At 37.1% G+C, this 18,964-nt stretch overlaps 2 protein-coding genes across 4 annotated transcripts in view; one reads left to right on the top strand and one right to left on the bottom strand.

Annotated features, from left to right (window-relative positions):
* Positions 1-9,989, top strand: part of LOC105828719 (protein bric-a-brac 2) — a 32,309-nt gene extending 22,320 nt beyond the window's left edge. The window contains exons 4-9 of one of the 3 annotated variants that reach the window (XM_036289838.1): positions 4,594-4,872; positions 5,376-5,502; positions 5,853-5,987; positions 7,014-7,352; positions 7,755-8,205; positions 8,529-9,989. In XM_036289838.1, the coding sequence (XP_036145731.1) occupies positions 4,594-4,872; positions 5,376-5,502; positions 5,853-5,987; positions 7,014-7,352; positions 7,755-8,205; positions 8,529-8,733 (1,536 nt within the window). In that variant the 3' untranslated portion in view covers positions 8,734-9,989. Of the gene's footprint in view, positions 1-4,593; positions 4,873-5,375; positions 5,505-5,831; positions 5,988-7,013; positions 7,353-7,754; positions 8,206-8,528 lie in introns of those variants that run through there. The other 2 variants (XM_036289837.1, XM_036289839.1) reach the window with 2 other exon arrangements.
* A 256-nt stretch (positions 9,990-10,245) lies between these two features.
* Positions 10,246-13,392, bottom strand: LOC105828718 (mitochondrial enolase superfamily member 1). Its single transcript, XM_012667193.3, has 6 exons — positions 12,528-13,392; positions 12,275-12,377; positions 12,086-12,201; positions 11,845-11,999; positions 10,792-11,381; positions 10,246-10,688 (listed from the first exon to the last, which is right to left on the bottom strand). Exons 1-6 carry the CDS (start codon positions 12,609-12,611, stop codon positions 10,378-10,380), a joined length of 1,359 nt encoding a protein of 452 aa, XP_012522647.1. The 5' UTR covers positions 12,612-13,392; the 3' UTR covers positions 10,246-10,377.
* Between the last annotated feature and the right edge of the window lie 5,572 nt (positions 13,393-18,964).

The raw sequence follows: 18,964 nt of genomic DNA on the forward strand, positions 1-18,964 counted from the left end.
CCCCCTTTCGCTCCCCCGATGAGCCCCGCGCGCGCAACCCTCCGTCCGTGGTTCTCCAAGTACCGTTGCCGTTAAAGCACCGCGTGTCGGCAAAGGTTTTTCTGCCCTTTATTTATTTAATTGAACTACGAAACGCCATTTCCCATGAACGCAATCCGAAACCTATCCACCACTCTCTTCGTCTCATTCACTTTCTCTCTCTCTCTCTCTCTCTCTCTCTCTCTCTCTCTCTCTCTCTCTCTCTCTCTCTCTCTCTCTCTCTTTCGCTCTTTCATTCTCAACCCCCTTTCGCATCCTTCGCTGTTGAACTCGAGCAGCGACAACGCGAGCGAAATTCCACCGAGGGAATTCCACCGAGAATCGAACGTCATTTCGTTCGGATACACGGAGATGCGGCTCATTGCACGGTAATTTCATTGCAACGGACGAGACCCCTCGTTGTACGTTCGTGGCTCTCGCCGAATTTGATTTATCGTATAACGTGCCTGTCTCGCGAGGACATCGATCGGTCTTTGTGCGTTTACAGTTTTGGAACATCTACCAGTTTTCCTAATATAATTGAGCGTTATTAATCCGCGTGTAAACCAATTTTTTTAAGAAACTGTTTAACGACAACGAATGTACATTAGTTCATTGAAATGTAAAATAAAATTACGTGATCGGAAAGTTCGCAACCATTTATTAATTTTTAGTTACAATTAATTTGATATATACGTAATAATTTGGACCTACTTTTTTATTCGTAAATAAAGCGTTTTTTTTCTTCTTATCACTTTATCATTTTTATGAATTATTTGCGCTTTAATTTCTCGCCGCTATAAATTTTAATTCTGAATTCAATTGTACGAAAAAGGATAAATGTTAAATTTGAAGGCGATGGTATATCTGAACATGTAATATGCAATGCAAATTTACACGTGAAAATTTTACTGCTAAAATTTCCGTGATTGCGATGCGTTTACTTTAAACTCCGCTCTATATGCCGATAAACTGTAACAAGCAGAGATTGACACGACGATCCGACAATTCTTATTATTACAAGTCCATTACGGTGTTGCGGCGTGATAAAATTGGATGTTTGACAATTTTGCCCCAATTGCGAATTGGTCGATCCGATCCATTAACCGAGAGAGAATGAATGCTGTTAAAAACAGACAATGTGTACCAAAATTATAACGCGTCACGCATTGTTATCGAGTGTCCTTCAATTACATGGCGAAAGCGGTTGTAGCATTGGAAGAATAGTGACGGAGACCTTTTCTGCAACCGACTTTTTGTCCAACAGGACAGTTTTATCGCTTTCCCAAAAAGTCAGGAAAACTCGAGAATATTGAAAAATTGCTGAAATCGACTTTTTTCGACATTAAGACAAATATCGCTATCAAGTTTAAATTTTTTCAATAATTTATGTAAATTAATGTTAAATTTACAAATTAGCATTACTAGCCAAATGTTGCCAGAAAGCATTAATACTGTACTTGTACTAAATAATGCTTTTATTTGATTTTATTTGGCATGCCAAGTATTGAGTTTCTTCTACTGTGTCTTTAATCTATAAGAATGACGTTAAAAGAATTTAAGGGTCTTATTACATATTTGTGAGATTAGTTATTGTTGTATTTGGCGCTATGAGCACATTCCGGACCCGCAATCTGAGGCGTGATCTTCTTTGCCGAAAGTCGTGCCGCTGTCATCGCCGTTGTCATCCTCGTCGGGGGTGACTCGCTTCCTCATTCGTCCCGATGGAGACGCTCGATTATCGCATGCCCCGCGACCCGACCAGCGCCATCAAACTGCCGAGCCGCCGAGATCGAAGATTCGCGGACGTTTCGGGCGGCCGTGCACACGCCCGGTCGTAACGAGCCGACGAACGAGCGAAGGCACGAGAGAGAAAGGGACAGGACGGACGCGTGTGCGCGTGTGGAAACGCTTGGAAGTCATTGGTGTCGATGCCGTCGCGAACACCGAGAGAAATGAGAACGAGTGAGCGAGCGAGCGAGAGAGAGAGAGAGAGAGAGAGAGAGAGAGAGAGAGAGAGAGAGAGAGAGAGAGAGAGAGAGAGAGAGAGAGAGAGAGAGAGAGAGAGAGTGTGTGTGTGTGTGTGTGTGTGTGTGTGTGTGTGTGTGTGTGTGTGTGTGTGTGTGTGTGTGTGTGTGTGTGTGTGTGTGTGGCGCGCGTGTGCGTGTATGTATATGCGTGTCAGGGGTTGAGGGTGGTCGATACGGGCCTGGGGCCGCGACAGCCGCGTCGGAGGCCTCCCCATTCTTCCTGCAGGCGTTTTTGCCTCCGCCACGCTTCAGCCCTCTCCGCAACCCCTTCCCACGTTTGCCATCCTCCTTCCTCTCAATTCCCTCTTATTCTGTTTGCGTCTCTTTCCTTTTCTCTGTAAATTTTTCTTCCTCTCTCTCTCTCTCTCTCTCTCTCTCTCTCTCTCTCTCTCTCTCTCTCTCTCTCTCTCCCTCCTTTCTCGCTCTTTCTGTCTCTTACGTTCTCTCTCTCTTTTCCTCTCGCTCCCTCTCTCCTTGTCACACTCTCAATCCATCCAGCCCGATCTGCCATCTCACCCTCCGATTCTCCACCCACGCAACGCGTTCCAGCCGCCACTGACACCCCTCCCCCTCCGGTGCAACCTGCCTCTGTCCTCCCCCGATTCTCTTCCACCTTCCACCATCCCCTCTGTCGCCCCGCGTTACTCCATCGCGGTGCCACTCTCACGCCGTCGGCAACCGCGCAGACCCCGCCTAATCGTGCCACCCCCGGCTTGATTAAAGAACAGAGAGGCTCCGGCGTGCGAGGGTCGCTGCTGGTTAGGTATTCTCTCTTCCGCTCTCCCGTTTGCCCTGGCCATGTCACTCTTACGCTTCGTCCGCGTCATCGTTCCTCTTCTCCTTGGTCATCGTCCGTTGAATTCTACCGGGCAAGGTCTTTTACAGGTCGGCCACGTGGACGTTCCAACGTTCCGAGTGGCCACGCGACTTGACGGTTACGCCACCCGGAGGTGGCATCCGTCATCTTCCTCCTCCTCGTGACCTCACTTCCTCTTCGTTTCGCCGTTCATTCGTCTCTTAAACTTCACTCCCTTCCTCCCGCGCACCGCGACTTCAAGGTTACTTCGCAAGGACACATGAACTTGCAGCAAGTCTTTACCAATTTTTTTTATTGTGTATTTATATTTAATTAAACATTTATATTTAAATATACTTTTTGTCGTCATTCCAGATTATTTTTATATAATCAGAATCTGATCTATTCTCGAGTCTTAATAAAAGAATTATTATTGATAAAAAAGCTGTATTCATAATTATACAGTTGTCTTGGGTTAAAAAATTTTTTTTTAATTAATCAAATTTTTAGAAATGCGAAATTTATGATTTATTTATATATTATTAAAATAATAACACTTTACTAAAACATTTCGTCATATCATAGTCATGTCGCGATAACATTCTACCTAATATATATTTAGAATCGCTGAGCTTTCCGGTCTCGAATCTATGAAAATACTCGTTCCCTGTTTCCAAGTAGTTCGCCTCGAGCTCGTAAAAGCTGAAGGAAAGAGCAAGCATCTTCTCGACAACAGTTTTCTGAAATGTGATTTTCGCCGTTGAGAAGCCGTTGAGAATCGTGTACGAGAGGCGCGGATTGTCGTTGCTCGCTGAAACTGGCTCGCCGGCGTTGATTTTCAGGAGCGACGTTTGGTGGGTGGACGGACGGTGCTCGACGTCGACGCCGCCGCCGCCGCTGCCGCTGCCTCCACCGTCGCCGACACCCGTCGCCGAGATGAAATTGCACCGCCGCCGGGCGGAACGAGATGCCGAGCGGGCGACGAGCTCTCGCGCGAGAAATATGCAAATCCAATCGGACCGGACCCGCGCGGTCCTTCGTTCGCCTCTCGCAAAGCGGTTTACCGAAATGAGTATTTTTCTATTCCGCGCGCCGCGCCTTGATTCCCCGAACGCGGCGGTGTTTTCCTCACGCGGCCCGCCTCGATTAATACGATCCCGTTAATTAACGAATTAATCGCGTGGGGCGAATGTGCGGCGATTCTTCCACGCCAGCTCGCGAATATCAGTCGCTAACGAAATTTTAAAAAATATTTTAACATCTTAATTATTGTGTAATTAATATATTAGTGATATTCTGAGGATTGAGAAACCTGCTTTGTGATGGTATCAGAAATCACGTACTTTCTAAACAACTCGGCGTATTCTCAAATACATACATTTTTTAAAGTAGATCGCACACTTTTAGAATTTAAAAGTGAAATGCGTGACTTTTGAAGTTACATTCTTCTTCTTCTTCTTCTTCGGTCCATAGTCTCTTGTCAGAAGAGTGGTGACACTTTAGCATATTTCTGTGCAATTTTACACATATTATATCTAGAGTTTTAACGCCGGTTCCGAACCGGCCTAATTAGAAGGGCGATCTCGACAAAATCACAATGATTTGCAATTACCTGTCGAAAATTAAAAAAAAAAGTCAGATGATCGGTCAAAACTGAACTCGGAACTCTGGCACGGAGAGCAGACACACAATTCACTGTGCCAAGATCGCCGGGTAACGAACTCAAAGTATTTTTTGTTTCTTCCGCAGTCGCTCTTGAAGACGGCCGACCAGCTGAAGATCAAGGGTCTGTGCGAAGTGCCGGAAAACAGGGACGGTCCGCCACCCGTGAGCCTAAGTTCGCCGCCGAGGGAGTCCGGCACTCCGAGGTTGAACTACACGAAACTGAAGAAGCACCATCAGCGATACAAGAGACCCAGAATCGAGCGGCCGGCGTTCGAGTCGCGTTCCACCGATCCGAGACATTACGATCGCTACAAAGAGGAAGGGTTACAACCCAACAACGATTACAGCCGCGATAACAAAGAGGTAATATTTTAATAATCTCAGAGAGGTACAGCCGGAAGCTTTTTAGTCCTTAGCTGCCGCAGCGGTACTCTATTATAAGTTATTAAATTTTTAATGTTTTATGAGCGCACTGGAAGACGAGTGTTTGTTATTATTTATAATATGTAGAGTGTTCTCAAATTTTTAAGAAATTTCTCTCCAAGTTAATTACTCGTCTATTTATTAAGTCATTAACGTAATATAATCCCTTATCTAATTCTTGATAGAAATTTTGTAAAAGGCTTGATAAAAATATAATAAAATTGTACGTGTTATAGGAAACGTTTATACATATTACGAAAAATCAATTTATCACAGTGTGTAGATAGATTTATTCGAGTCTAATAGTAGCGGGGAATTGATCGCGTGTAACGCGTTGAAAGAGACGAAGTCAGGAAAACGTACGAACGCAACGGCTGCCCCGTGTCGGTGGGCGGCTCGATCTCGTCAGGGTCGACTCTAAATTCGTACCGGATATTCCGCAGAACCATCGGGACTGGCAGGTTGAAGATGACGAGTGCACGGAGACAGCAACAACAGCAGTAGCACTGGAAACTTGCCAGCGTAATAATAATAACAATAACAACAACGGTAACGGCACGAGTAACAACGGTAAGTAGATCAGCTGAGATTTTTGCCCCATACCTGGACTGTCAGACTTTATTTCTTGTTTCTCGTCTCATAAAACGTGAATTTTATAGATTAATTTGTATTATTTTTCTATTTATATTTATTGATATATATTTTCAAAATAATTTTTCTTTGATATATACGAATTGTGCGCATTATAGTTTCAATGTAAGTAGATAATTTATGAACGGATTTAATAAAAAAGAAACGGAAGACACTTGCGTCACAATTATTCGAAGGCTTCCAGGTGTGGGGCGATTTACCGTTTTCAGGATCAACCCGGACGGACGCTTTTCACGTCGAATAAAAAGGTGACATGTTCTGTCACACAGGGCTAGGGCACTATGGCCACCATACGGATCCCGGAGACGTCGATTTGCCCCCCGAGACCCAACCCACTCCACCTAGCGCCACCCTGGTCGGCACCACCATCACCCATCTGAGGGATCCGGATCATCATTCTACAGGTATAAAACTTTACGGTTCTTGAGTGCCGTTTCTTACCTCGAGAATAGCGGCGATCGCCGCAATTGTACACGAGCGTAAAATGAAGTAAAATAATTGCTTTTAATCTCTTTCGAATTAATTCGAAACTTTTTTGTCAATTTTTGCTAATGAACGGAAATGAAACTGGGGTAGAGAGTCCCAGTGGACTCGCGTCGTGAAAAGATATTGCAAGTGAGACACATATATCTCGCTTCTTCGTTAGGGTAATAAAAGGAGAACGATATGCATATTTTAAGGACTATAAAGGGCCCTTTTTTGAGCGCGCAAATGTAGTAAAAATACAATTTCCATTCAAAATGAATGATTAATGGAATGTATGTATTAGTCGAACAGGGTTTTCAAAAAATTTATTGAAGAAGAGCAAAAAATGATTATAAAATAATTTATTTAATTGTGTTTTATACCAACTTTACTGATTTAGACTGTTTTATTTTTAAGCTAAATATTTCTTTACAATATTTTTTCTTCCTTATTGACTTTGTGCGTCACTTTCGCGAACTCCACACCTCGATAACTAAATTGATCATCCAATTTTAATATTGTAGATGATCATCGTGTCTTGTTTCGCCCATCTTGCGTGATAAAAGTCTCTCGTTTATTCGGTCCATTCATGTTTCCATTCCTGTCTCGGATGTGAGGGCGCGGCGTGGAGTAAAACACTACCGGGCTGAAAGTGCAGCCGGTCATTAGGCGGACAGGGAATCAAAATAATTGGCCTAATCACGCTTAACTAGTCGCGATTAGATTTGCGTTGCTCGGTTCGTAGCAGCAGCCCACGCAACCTCATTTAGCGTCCTTCCGCGTCCAGTTTCGCCTTCGACAGCGCTCGCTTATCGATCCTCAGGTACCATTGAGGCTTACCGAGTAACTTCGCGAGTCCCACGGCGAAGATATATATACCGTCGCGAAAGTTATGTCGAGTTTCCCCGGTGCGAAGCGCCAACAGCAACGACGTGTCATGCCCGTTTCCCGTGACCTGTTCGCAGAGATTCAAAATTGCGACAGCGTCAAGATCAAGTTCGAGACGCTGCACACGATGGACTCCTCAGACACGATCGACATAGACAGTCACATGTCGGATCGGGCGAGCGCAAGTTCGAAGAACGCCGCTGATAACGACAACATGATAATGATAACACCGGAGTTGCTGGGACTGATGCCATCGGGCAGCTCCGGCCAGTCGGACTCGGGTGAGACCAACTCGAGGGGGCACAGTGGACAGTCCAGCTCGCATCATCACAGCTCTAAATCGTGGACGCAGGAGGACATGGACGCGGCTTTAGAAGCGCTAAGGAATCACAACATGAGTCTGACTAAAGCTTCGGGTAAGAAAAGAAGTATATTCAGAGAGATATGTTCTAATTTTCCCTTGTTTGTTTGCTGCCAATGATTATTTGCAATCCAAGAAATTATTAGAAAATTAATTTTTAGTTGAAGAATTATTAATTTTTTTTTCCATATTATATAGAGCTATAACTTCTAGTGGATGTGAGTAATTTTATTGATACAACAGTCAATGTAATTTAGTATGTGTGTGTGTGTGTGTGTGTGTGTGTGTGTGTGTGTGTGTGTGTGTGTGTGTGTGTGTGTGTGTGTGTGTGTGTGTGTGTGTGTGTGTATATTTTGTGCATATAATAACTTGTTTAAAAAATATTTTAAAAATGTAACATATAATATTAATACTATATTTGAAATAAATTAAATGATCAAATACATGAACGTTTCAGCAACATTCGGTATTCCCTCGACGACTCTGTGGCAACGGGCACATCGGCTGGGCATCGACACACCGAAGAAGGACGGTCCGACGAAATCTTGGAGCGACGAGAGTTTGAACAACGCTTTAGAAGCGTTACGCACCGGCTCCATTTCAGCTAACAAGGCGTCCAAAGCGTACGGTATACCTTCCAGCACGTTGTACAAGATCGCTAGGAGAGAAGGTATCAGACTGGCTGCACCATTTAACGCGAGTCCCACCACGTGGACACCTGCCGATCTGGATCGTGCTCTAGAAGCAATAAGATCCGGTCAGACGTCTGTTCAGAGAGCATCGACGGAATTCGGTATACCTACGGGAACTTTATATGGAAGATGCAAGCGAGAAGGAATCGAGCTTAGTAGGAGCAATCCCACGCCGTGGAGCGAAGATGCTATGACTGAAGCTCTCGAGGCCGTCAGGTATCAATAAATGATTCTTTTCTATAGCTCATCTCTCTGTTCAATGAAATTGATACACTGCAATCATAACGATATGTATACTTCAAGGATTTAATTTAAAGTTTATAAACTAGCGTAGATTAAATTATAATTAATATAATTGGTGGTTTTGTATGTTTTATTTAATGCATGCATAATATATTTTTAGAGCTTAAAATGTTTCCAAAAATAATTTTTAAGTTCTACGTAAAGTTTTGATTTTATAGAACGGTGGATGAGTCCTTTACAACTAATTTTAATTTTTGATGCAAAATAATCACGTATTTCTGGATTTACTATTGCAGATTAGGGCACATGAGCATAAATCAAGCAGCGATCCACTACAATCTGCCGTATTCGTCACTATATGGGCGCTTCAAAAGAGGCAAATACGAGGAACCCGTCGTTGGCGACCTCTCGCAGGACGGCACCAGTCCACATTTCCATCAAAGTCCCAACCAGAATCACTCATCCGCCCTTCCAGATCAAATGCCCTACCCGGGCAGCTGAAACTTACCTCTTTACTAGAGTATTAAGTTAGCTTAAGCTCCGAACTTTTCAATTCGCGGCAGCTCCTTAAACAACTCTTTAAGCAAACACGCGCGCGGGCAGCATCATTCTAAGAGATTAAAATCCAATCAGAGAAATAGAATGTCATTACAAAAATACATGCCTACGATAGCCGAAGAATGAAGATTTACGCGCAGTATTAAAAATGGATCGCCGTAAACAACCATGTACATTGTATGATTTTTATGTCGGAACGAGAAAAACGTAGAATATGCTAATTTATAAGAGTTATTTATAAAAAAGCACACTGTACAGAGACCGAACGGGGATTTCCCCAACGAAAACTACTTTAGCATATAAGTCACTTATGAAGCGTTAGGTGAGGATAGATATAACGAACAAAGGACAGTATCTTGTTGGGCGAAATCGTACAAGAAAAGTAATATCATTCATCATAGCAATTGACAACACAAGAAATTGTAGCGATGATTTCCTGAAGGAAATTACTTTAAAGTAAGAAAGCCTTCTTCAAATCTTCTAATCTTTTACATCATCATACTTTAATAGAATTCACGTAATGAATTCTTAAAATAAAGTGTTTCTTGCATGATAATTTCGCGTAACAAGGATACATTCGTGAGCATATGTCGAGAGACCATACGTATAATTTAGTGCTAGCCACAAATTTGAATACGTAACGACATTTGTTATAATATGCGAATGGCTGAAACGAAATGCTATAAGGACAAAATTGCGATTTAAAGGATTTACAATTTTATTCTCTTTATGAGTTCTACACGATAAATTAGCAAGCGCATTTTATTTATTTATGTTGGATAAAATTGTGATTAAGTCAATACTTTGAAACTAAAACGGACATTCTGTGTCTATTCATAGAACGACACTGACTATTCTAGTTTGATAGTATTGGAACGCGAAAGTTTCACGAGGAAAACTTGTGCGTTAATAATTTAAAACGTGTATTCCATATATGGACTGATAATAATTAAGGCTTTTATTAATTTTTGTGTTATTGACTTCCGTTTTATTTGTTTTATTAACGAAAGAGGGATTTTAAAAAAGTTTAGTTTTTCACTAAGAATAATGTGGTAAGTATTTATGGAATAGGTAGATATGGCTCTTAACAATTTCTTAGAAAAATTTAAGATTCCCTCTCAGCTCAACTGCCACTCGTATATAAATATGTTACACATATTAATTTATCATGCTCACATCAACTATATTACATAAAAATATACATAATAGATATATGCTACTTATAAATATATGTACAGTTTATATATATTTTAAATTAAAAAGTATGCAATCAAAGAAGCATTTGATTTGTCTGTAATATTCTTTCTCTTTTTTTAATTTTCTTTATTAAGTAAAATAACTTTTTATGACTCGTAAAGGTTTTAGACAGCAGCTAGGAGAATAAAAACATTTAGTTTATTAAAAATAATTATAAGGATTATTATGCATATATGTTTAATATGAAATAGTATTACATATTTTTGAGTATTGAGTATATATTTCAAAATGAATGTATTTTACAATACTTAATTAGAAAATGTGTATCGGTTTCATATATAATGCTTTTATCTAAAATTCTTTGCTATATCATCAAATTTTTTTAGATTATCAATTTCTCTTTATTGGTAGTTCGTTCTTGAGGCGTTTTATTTTAAACAGATGATTCCAACGGTCACCATTTGGATAAGACCACCGCGTGAGACACTTGTTCTTAAGTCGAGTTGAAAATCCAGGACGATTAGGTAGTAAATAAGAAGCATTTCTAATGAATACAGGGTCTTCGAAGTATCCATGCTGATGACTGACATATTCTATCATAGTGTTGTCCGTGGATTGACTTAAACAAATGGCGTCCCATATTTGAAGATGTTGGATCATCTCGCCCAGACTTATTCCACCAGCATGTCCCCATACTGGTACTATAAATAAAAAAAATTTACGTTTCGCAAAAAATAATTCAAAAAATTCATAATAATTCTCTTAAAATATAAAAAAATGTAATATCGTCGATCGTAAACTTACTATTATACTTTTTTGCCATAAAGTATACAGCTAGGGCTTCATTAACTCCACCAAGCCTTCCTACGTTAATGTTCCAAAAACTAATCTCGCTCATTTTTAAAAATTGCTTGAATTGTACGCGATTTGTGCACATTTCACCGCAGGTCACTTTCATCGGATGTTTAAGCTTTTTTAGTGAATTCAGTATATTAACATGTTCTAAGACATCGTCGGTGGACGTCGGATCTTCTATGCAGACAGGAAAAGTTGGATTGAAACCTTTTACTGCATTCACTACTTCATTGGTGTCCCAAAATTGATTCGCATCCACCAGGAATGTCTTTTTATGGCCTATCACGTTACGTATCAATTTACATCTCTGCCAACTCTCGGCGATGGAGTAACCTACGGATATTTTGAAGTTCTCAAAACCGAGTTTCTTGAATTTTTTGCAGGCACTTCTAATGTGTTGATTTCCAAAACTCCAATATCCGACATCGGCCGTATACGCCGGATAGCCTTTACTTTGTAGTGCCTTCTTCTTTTCCTCTTTGCGCGGCTGATTCTCACGGAGCATTTGTATCGCCTCTTCCTCGGTCACTACGTCTCTTCTGTAAATATAGGAGAAGTTTTGAATATTTAATATAAAGTTTTAAAATTTAATTCAAAGTTTTAAAATTTTAAAAATTCTGAAATTTATATAATTGTGAAAAATTATATCAAAAACTCAGAATAAATTCTTACTATGAATAATAAATTTTTCTCAGAATTTTCAATATAATTTTTCAGAATCTCTCTCTCTCTCTCTCTCTCTTTCTCTGTGTATAACTTTATCTTTTTAGAAAATTTTGCAAATTTTTAATACAAATCTTATAATGTCAAAGTTTACATGTTGAAAAATTCTAAGAGAATGTACTTTCAGTATTTCTAAAGTATTCTGATTTGTGAAAAAAACTTGGAAAAAATTTTCATCAAGAATATTTAATTTAAGATATTATTTAGATAATATTTAACTATTTTTCAAATGCAATCGAGGCATAAACGTAACATCAGATGAAAAAAGTTTTGGCTCACATGTATCTAAAATCTATCGTGGAAACGAGCTCCTCAGGTGTCATGTCCATAAGCAACTGCCAAACAGGTTTATTCTCGATACGGGCCCACAAGTCCCACAATGCGTTCACGATAGCCGCCGTAGCTAAATGTACCACACCACACTCCGGCCCTAACTAAAAACATCATATAAATTTAGACGTATTTGAGTCATTACACTTTAATGGTACATATTTATCTCTGTCGTTTCCTTAATACCCACACATCGTAATTCAGGATCATTCGTTAGTTGTCTCCAAAACGATGCAAAATTTGAATAAATCTGTGTTGTTGTTCGTTCTATCACGTGTTTGAACATGAGCTTGCACGTTTGCACCACTATAAAATTTATAATCAATAACGGAAACGAGAAAGAGAAAAGTTGTTAATAGATAATGTTGTTAATAGATACCTAATTCATTTCCTCTTCCTAGAGTAGCTGCGATGCCATATCCTTCAAAATTCTTATCAGTGCAAATTGTTACGTACGTGATAGAGTGATTGGGCTTGTCATGCTATTATAAATATATTATAAATATAAGAGTTGACTATGTTAAATAAAGAATGAATTTGAAGATAATAAAAGGGTGGACGTATGCAAATAAAGTTTATTTTAATAATGTTAAAATTAAAGAAATTTATTATTACAATATTACAATGCATACCATAGAATCGTTTCCAACGTGCCTTAACGATGTCGGAAATCTTACGTCGTACACTTTGATATCGATGATTTTTGTGTCTATCATTTTTCTATATCGCGCAGCAATACGAAGCACTTGTAAAGTTAACGATAGTAGTGATATGACTGAAAAGCGATCTTCAAAAAACGTTATTCTTATTGCTCAAAAATACAAACATCATACATACACACACACAAATATTTTCTCTCTTATATGAAATATTTGTGCTTATGTATAAGGATTCAGACAAAGAAGTAAATAGTCCATAATTTGTTTTTATTTCGTGCAGAGTGAAGTCGATCTTCTCTCTGATTTCGTGTATTTGCGATTAAAGTAGTGGATCTTGTAAACCTGCACCCAATTTTTATAAAACGTTCTTTAATTCCATTTATCATCATGCCATTTAACGAGGTTCCGTCTAATTCGTCAATGTTATCAGGAATATATATCTGGACGGGAAGTTGAAAAAGTATATAGAAACTGATATCTCATATAGTTTTCCTCCCATCTCGTTCAAGACGCATTTGTCGACAGACGATAACAGAATTTGGAATTACAGAGATATATGCATGTGTCTTTCTAGATCCTCAACAAATCGCCAAGGTGTATCACAATCAATAATAGCGCATTTCATTGCTGATATAGACATAATCGACTTCATTTTTTGAATGTTCTGTCAATCAATTTACGTGTGAACTCCTCTTTCTCTCTCTCCGCTTAGAGATAAATTGCTTTGTATGCGTTTATATATGTGACTAAATTCATTTAAGTTTTTGCAAACTTGATCTTGAAATCTCAGTATTGCATTTTATTCAAATTGTTTGTATTATACGTATATCGATAATATATATGAAAAGTATTATTTTTTATTACGGTTTTAATTTCTGAAGTATTTTAAAGATGTTTTAGTTTTATAATACCAGCTAAAAGTTATTGAAATTTGAAAACTACAGATTTTTTACTTATTTGATTGTGATTATGATTATGAATTTTAGCTTTGAATACTGTAATATTGCAACATTGCATAATATTGCAGTGCAATGTTATAGAAACATTGAAGAGATTTTTTTGTAATATTATTATTTCAACAGCAATATTTCAAAAATGTTGTAAAGAATAATGTTCTATATTTCATTCGCAAATTTTCATCCTTCAATTATTCAGTACGCACCACTGTTACCAGACGAACATGACAGAATTCTACTGTAATTAAAAAATCACACAAGGTAAACCATACAAAAGGCACTGCATTTTGAGATTTTTTCATCTATTTTTTAATAAAAATGATTTCTTAAAAACGCGAATCCTCAAAATTGAGTTCTAACAACATAAGTACTTAATTTTAATTGCAATAACATTTCTGCAACATGTTAACATATCGTAGTTATGATAGATGATAAAGGTATATTAAAATATCCTTTTCGAGATTTACTATTTTGATAAATGTTTAGTTTTAGTACACACAAAACTACGGGAAACAATTACCTTCGATTAATACACGCCTGCAGTTATAGTAAATAAATAACAAGAAATATTAATTAATATTTTACGAACTTTAATATTGTATAGCTATTTGTTTACCGTTAAAAATTTATAATTAAAAAATTGTATTAAAGAATTAATATTGAACTAGTAAAGGAATGTGCCACTTAAAATTATATTACACAATTCACTGTAATGCACACTAGATGTCATTGCTAAAACATATAAAAGCTGCATACAGCAGATGATACACATGTATAGCTCATTGCTATTTAATCTTCAAGTATAGATTTATATTTAACGGTTACACACATGATTTATCATGACGGACTAATTTGCATACGCTTTAACCTACTCATGTTATTTTGTCTTCTTAACATCAATAATCTGCGTCAATAATTATCATCTACACTTCTTTCTTTATCTCGGTCAATGTGCACAATGTAAAGTTAGCATATACTTTTATCAATATAATAATGCTAAAGCTGGGAGAGCCCGCGCGTGATAACAAACGCGAGCATTATCTTTGGAGTTGAATAGTAACTAAATAAAAAATTAAATAATAGAATTGAATAGTTAACTTACTATTATTAAATAATAGAGCTAACAAGTTAATAAATAATTTTAACTTAAATTGGTGAATTTTAAATGTATAATAGCTTTAACTAGTTATTTTTAAAACACAAACTTTAACTTAGTTAAGTAAAAAATTTATACTGTTCCGGATTCATGTTTGAATTCGGCTCCGGCGAAGGAAAGTGACCGGGGCCACCCGATATATTAGCCGAGCGATCGCCCGCGGGTTTCGACAGGCTCCAAGCGCGGCAGCACAAGCCGGAGCGTTGAAGCCGGTGGCAGGTGATCGCCGCGTGAAAAACCGGCGTCGGAGCTCGCCGAGCGATGCGCGGCCACTACCGTTGGCTTTCCGCTTCGTGATCCTGCGGGATCCAATAAAATTTCGCCACCGACAACCGACGTCACCGCTTTGAGTCCTTCCGGGAAGATTTGCGATTCCGCTCAGACCGTGTTTCTCCGTCACGAGATCGAAGCATGGCCAGTACTCGCCATCGTAGATTGGTCTCAAGAAGAACCTAAGAAGGTTGAAGCGAAATTCGACTTGAATTACATCGCGCTCGACGGTAACATAGATTGCATGGTAAACGGAGCTGGTTTAGCCATGGCCACGATGGACATTATAAAATTGTACGGCGGTGAACCGGCCAGTTTCTTCGACGTTGGTGGTGGTGCGTCGATTACTGCGGTGAAAGAAGCATTTAATCATCACTTCTGATCAACGAGTAAGTGCATGAAATTATGATCAATTTCTGACGATTTAATAACTTTTTATGAAATATAATTAAATATTAATAGTCTTATATTATATAAAGTAATATGTAGAAAGTAAGATTAACAAACGAATAAATTAAAGATGTCATAAAGTGTAAACATAGTTTATTCAGATCACAAATGAAATAATACTAGAAAAAATATTTATGTGCGTTTCGATTCAGATGTGGTAGTTTCATCGGCAACGAAGAGTTAAAAACTTGAGTGAAATGAAAAGGTCATGGCCAAATCTATAGTGCTAAAATAATGTTTCTTATGGGATTTTAAAAAATTTTCTAATTCTTTGAACTGTACGCCGTTACTTTTAATCTCAAAGAATTACAAAATGTATATAAAAATCACCTAAAAAACATTATTTCAGCACTAAGATCTAGCTATGATCATCCATTGGCTTTTCTCGATTTTAATTAGAATCAAACTGGCAAAATGAATGAATTTACATCTTTTTTTTTTTTTAGGTTCACGCTCTTATAGTTAATATCTTTGGTGGCATCATGAGGTGCGACGTTATAGCAAAGGGAATCATTGCCGCAACCAAGGAACTAAGTTTAACAATCTCCTTCGTCGTCAGATTGCAGGTACAGTAATCGATCCGCAAATAATTATAAGTATGATTAGTGTTCTTAATTTTCTAAAAAAATATAGAAGAAAGTGTTTTTGCTCAGTTGTGTGTGTGTGTGATAGTAAGGTAGTATTTATAATTTTTCTGAAACTTTGAAAAAATCGAATTTTTCTTTTTTCTGAGAAACTAGAACAACACAAACGCGCGCAACGCGCGCGCTATTTAGTTTTTTATTTTTTTTAAATAACAATTGCAATAAAAATTATATAAATAAATAATCCTATCTAAAAAAGGAGATGTTAAATCGAATTGAATTTATTGTTGTCGCTTTTCCGAGATGCTGATTGGCTGTCTCGCTATAAAGTTGTTAAGTGCGTTGTGACTGTCTTCACTTCGTGTCATTTCCAGCTGTCAAACTACTTCGTGTCATTTTCAGCTGTCAAACTGTCACTTTTAATAGCTGATTGAAATAATTACAAGAAATCAGGGAAAAAGAAAAGAGCCAAATAAAAAATATACGAGAGGAAGAGAAAGAGAGAGAGAGAGAAAGAGAGAAAGGGGGGGGGGGAGAAGTAAGAATACTTTCTAAAAAAGGGCATGGCATCAATACTCGCATCTCTCGAAGTATTGTTGTCGCTTTTCCGCGATGCCGATTAAACGTGTGTCAATAGTTTTTAAAAAAGTTATGGTGTTGTAATTAATAAAAACATTTTTTTTTTAATTATTTTGCCCGGAAAACTTGAATTTTGAAAGCTGGACGTGAAGTGCTAATTGAATATCGACAGATTTATTTATTTTAACGCAGTTTTCATATAGTTCCGGACGCGTCCAATAATTTTCTAAAGAGTTCCAGTGATATAATTAATTAAAACATTTTTTAAACAATTATTTTGTCCGAAAAACTTGACTTTTGAGGGCTAAAGGTGAGATGCTGTTCAAATATCGACAGTTCTATTTATTTTAACGGAATTCTTATATAGTTCCGGACGCGTACAATAAATTTCTAAAGAGTTCCGGTAATATAATTAATTAAAACATTTTTTAAACAATTATTTTGCCCGAAAAACTTGAATTTTTGGGCTAGACGTGAAATGCAAATCGAATATTGACAATTATGTCTATTTCAACGCAGTTTTCATATAGTTCTGTACGCGTATAATGGTTTTTTAAAGAGTTACGGCGTTATAATTAATTAAAACATTTTTTAAACAATTCTTTTGCCCGAAAAACTTGAATTTCTAAGGCTACACGTCAAGTGCTATTCGAATATTGACAGATCTATTTATTTTAACGAAATTCTCATATAGTTCGGGACGCGTACAATATGTTTCTGTAAAGTTCCGGTGATATAATTAATTAAAACATTTTTTAAACAATTATTTTGTTTGAAAAACTTGAATTTCTAAGGCTACACGACAAGTGCTAATCGAATATCGACAGATCTATTTATTTGAACGTAATTTTCATATAGTTCGGGACGCTTACAATATGTTTCTATAAAGTTCAGGTGATATAATTAATTAAAACATTTTTTAAACAATTATTTTGCCCGAAAAACTTGAATTTCTAAGGCTACACGTCAAGTGCTATTTGAATATCGACAGATCTATTTATTTTAACGTAATTTTCATATAGTTCGGGACGCGTACAATATGTTTCTATAAAGTTCAGATAATATAATTAATTAAAACATTTTTTAAACAATTATTTTGACCGAAAAACTTGAATTTCTAAGGCTACACGACAAGTGCTAATCGAATATCGACAGATCTATTTATTTGAATGTAATTCTCATATAGTTCGGGACGCGTACAATATGTTTTTATAAAGTTCAGGTGAAATAATTAATTAGAACATTTTTTAAACAATTATTTTGCCCGAAAAACTTGAATTTTTGAGGCTACACGACAAGTGCTAATCGAATATCGACAGATCTATTTATTTTAACGTAATTCTCATATAGTTCGGAACGCTTACAATATGTTTCTATAAAGTTCAGGTGATATAATTAATTAAAACATTTTTTAAACAATTATTATGCTTGAAAAACTTGAATTTCTAAGGCTACACGACAAGTGCTAATCGAATATCGACAGATCTAATTATTTTAACGTAATTCTCATATAGTTCGGGACGCGTACAATATGTTTCTGTAAAGTTCCGGTGATATAATTAATTAGAACATTTTTTAAACAATTATTTTGCTTGAAAAACTTGAATTTCTAAGGCTACACGACAAGTGCTAATCGAATATCGACAGATCTAATTATTTTAACGTAATTCTCATATAGTTTGGAACGCTTACAATATGTTTCTATAAAGTTCAGGTGATATAATTAATTAAAACATTTTTTTAACAATTATTTTGCTTGAAAAACTTGAATTTCTAAGGCTACACGACAAGTGCTAATCGAATATCGACAGATCTATTTATTTTAACGTAATTCTCATATAGTTCGGGACGCTTACAATATGTTTCTATAAAGTTCAGGTGATATAATTAATTAAAACATTTTTTAAAGAATTAATTTGCCCAAAAAACTTGAATTTTTAAGGCTACACGACAAGTGCTAATCGAATATCGACAGATCTAATTATTTTAACGTAATTCTCATATAGTTCGGGACGCGTACAATATGTTTCTATAAAGTTCAGGTGATATAATTAATTAGAACATTTTTTAAACAATTATTTTGCCCGAAAAACTTGAATTTCTAAGGCTACACGTCAAGTGCTATTTGAATATCGACAGATCTATGTATTTTAACGTAATTCTCATATATTTCGGGACGCGTACAATATGTTTCTATAAAGTTCCGGTGATATAATTAATTAGAACATTTTTTAAACAATTATTTTGCTTGAAAAACTTGAATTTCTAAGGCTACACGACAAGTGCTAATCGAATATCGACAGATCTATTTATTTGAACGTAATTCTCATATAGTTCGGGACGCATACAATATGTTTCTGTAAAGTTCCGGTGATATAATTAATTAGAACATTTTTTAAACAATTATTTTGCTTG

This window comes from Monomorium pharaonis, chromosome 7 (assembly GCF_013373865.1).
Source record: "Monomorium pharaonis isolate MP-MQ-018 chromosome 7, ASM1337386v2, whole genome shotgun sequence".
NCBI lineage: Eukaryota > Metazoa > Arthropoda > Insecta > Hymenoptera > Formicidae > Monomorium > Monomorium pharaonis.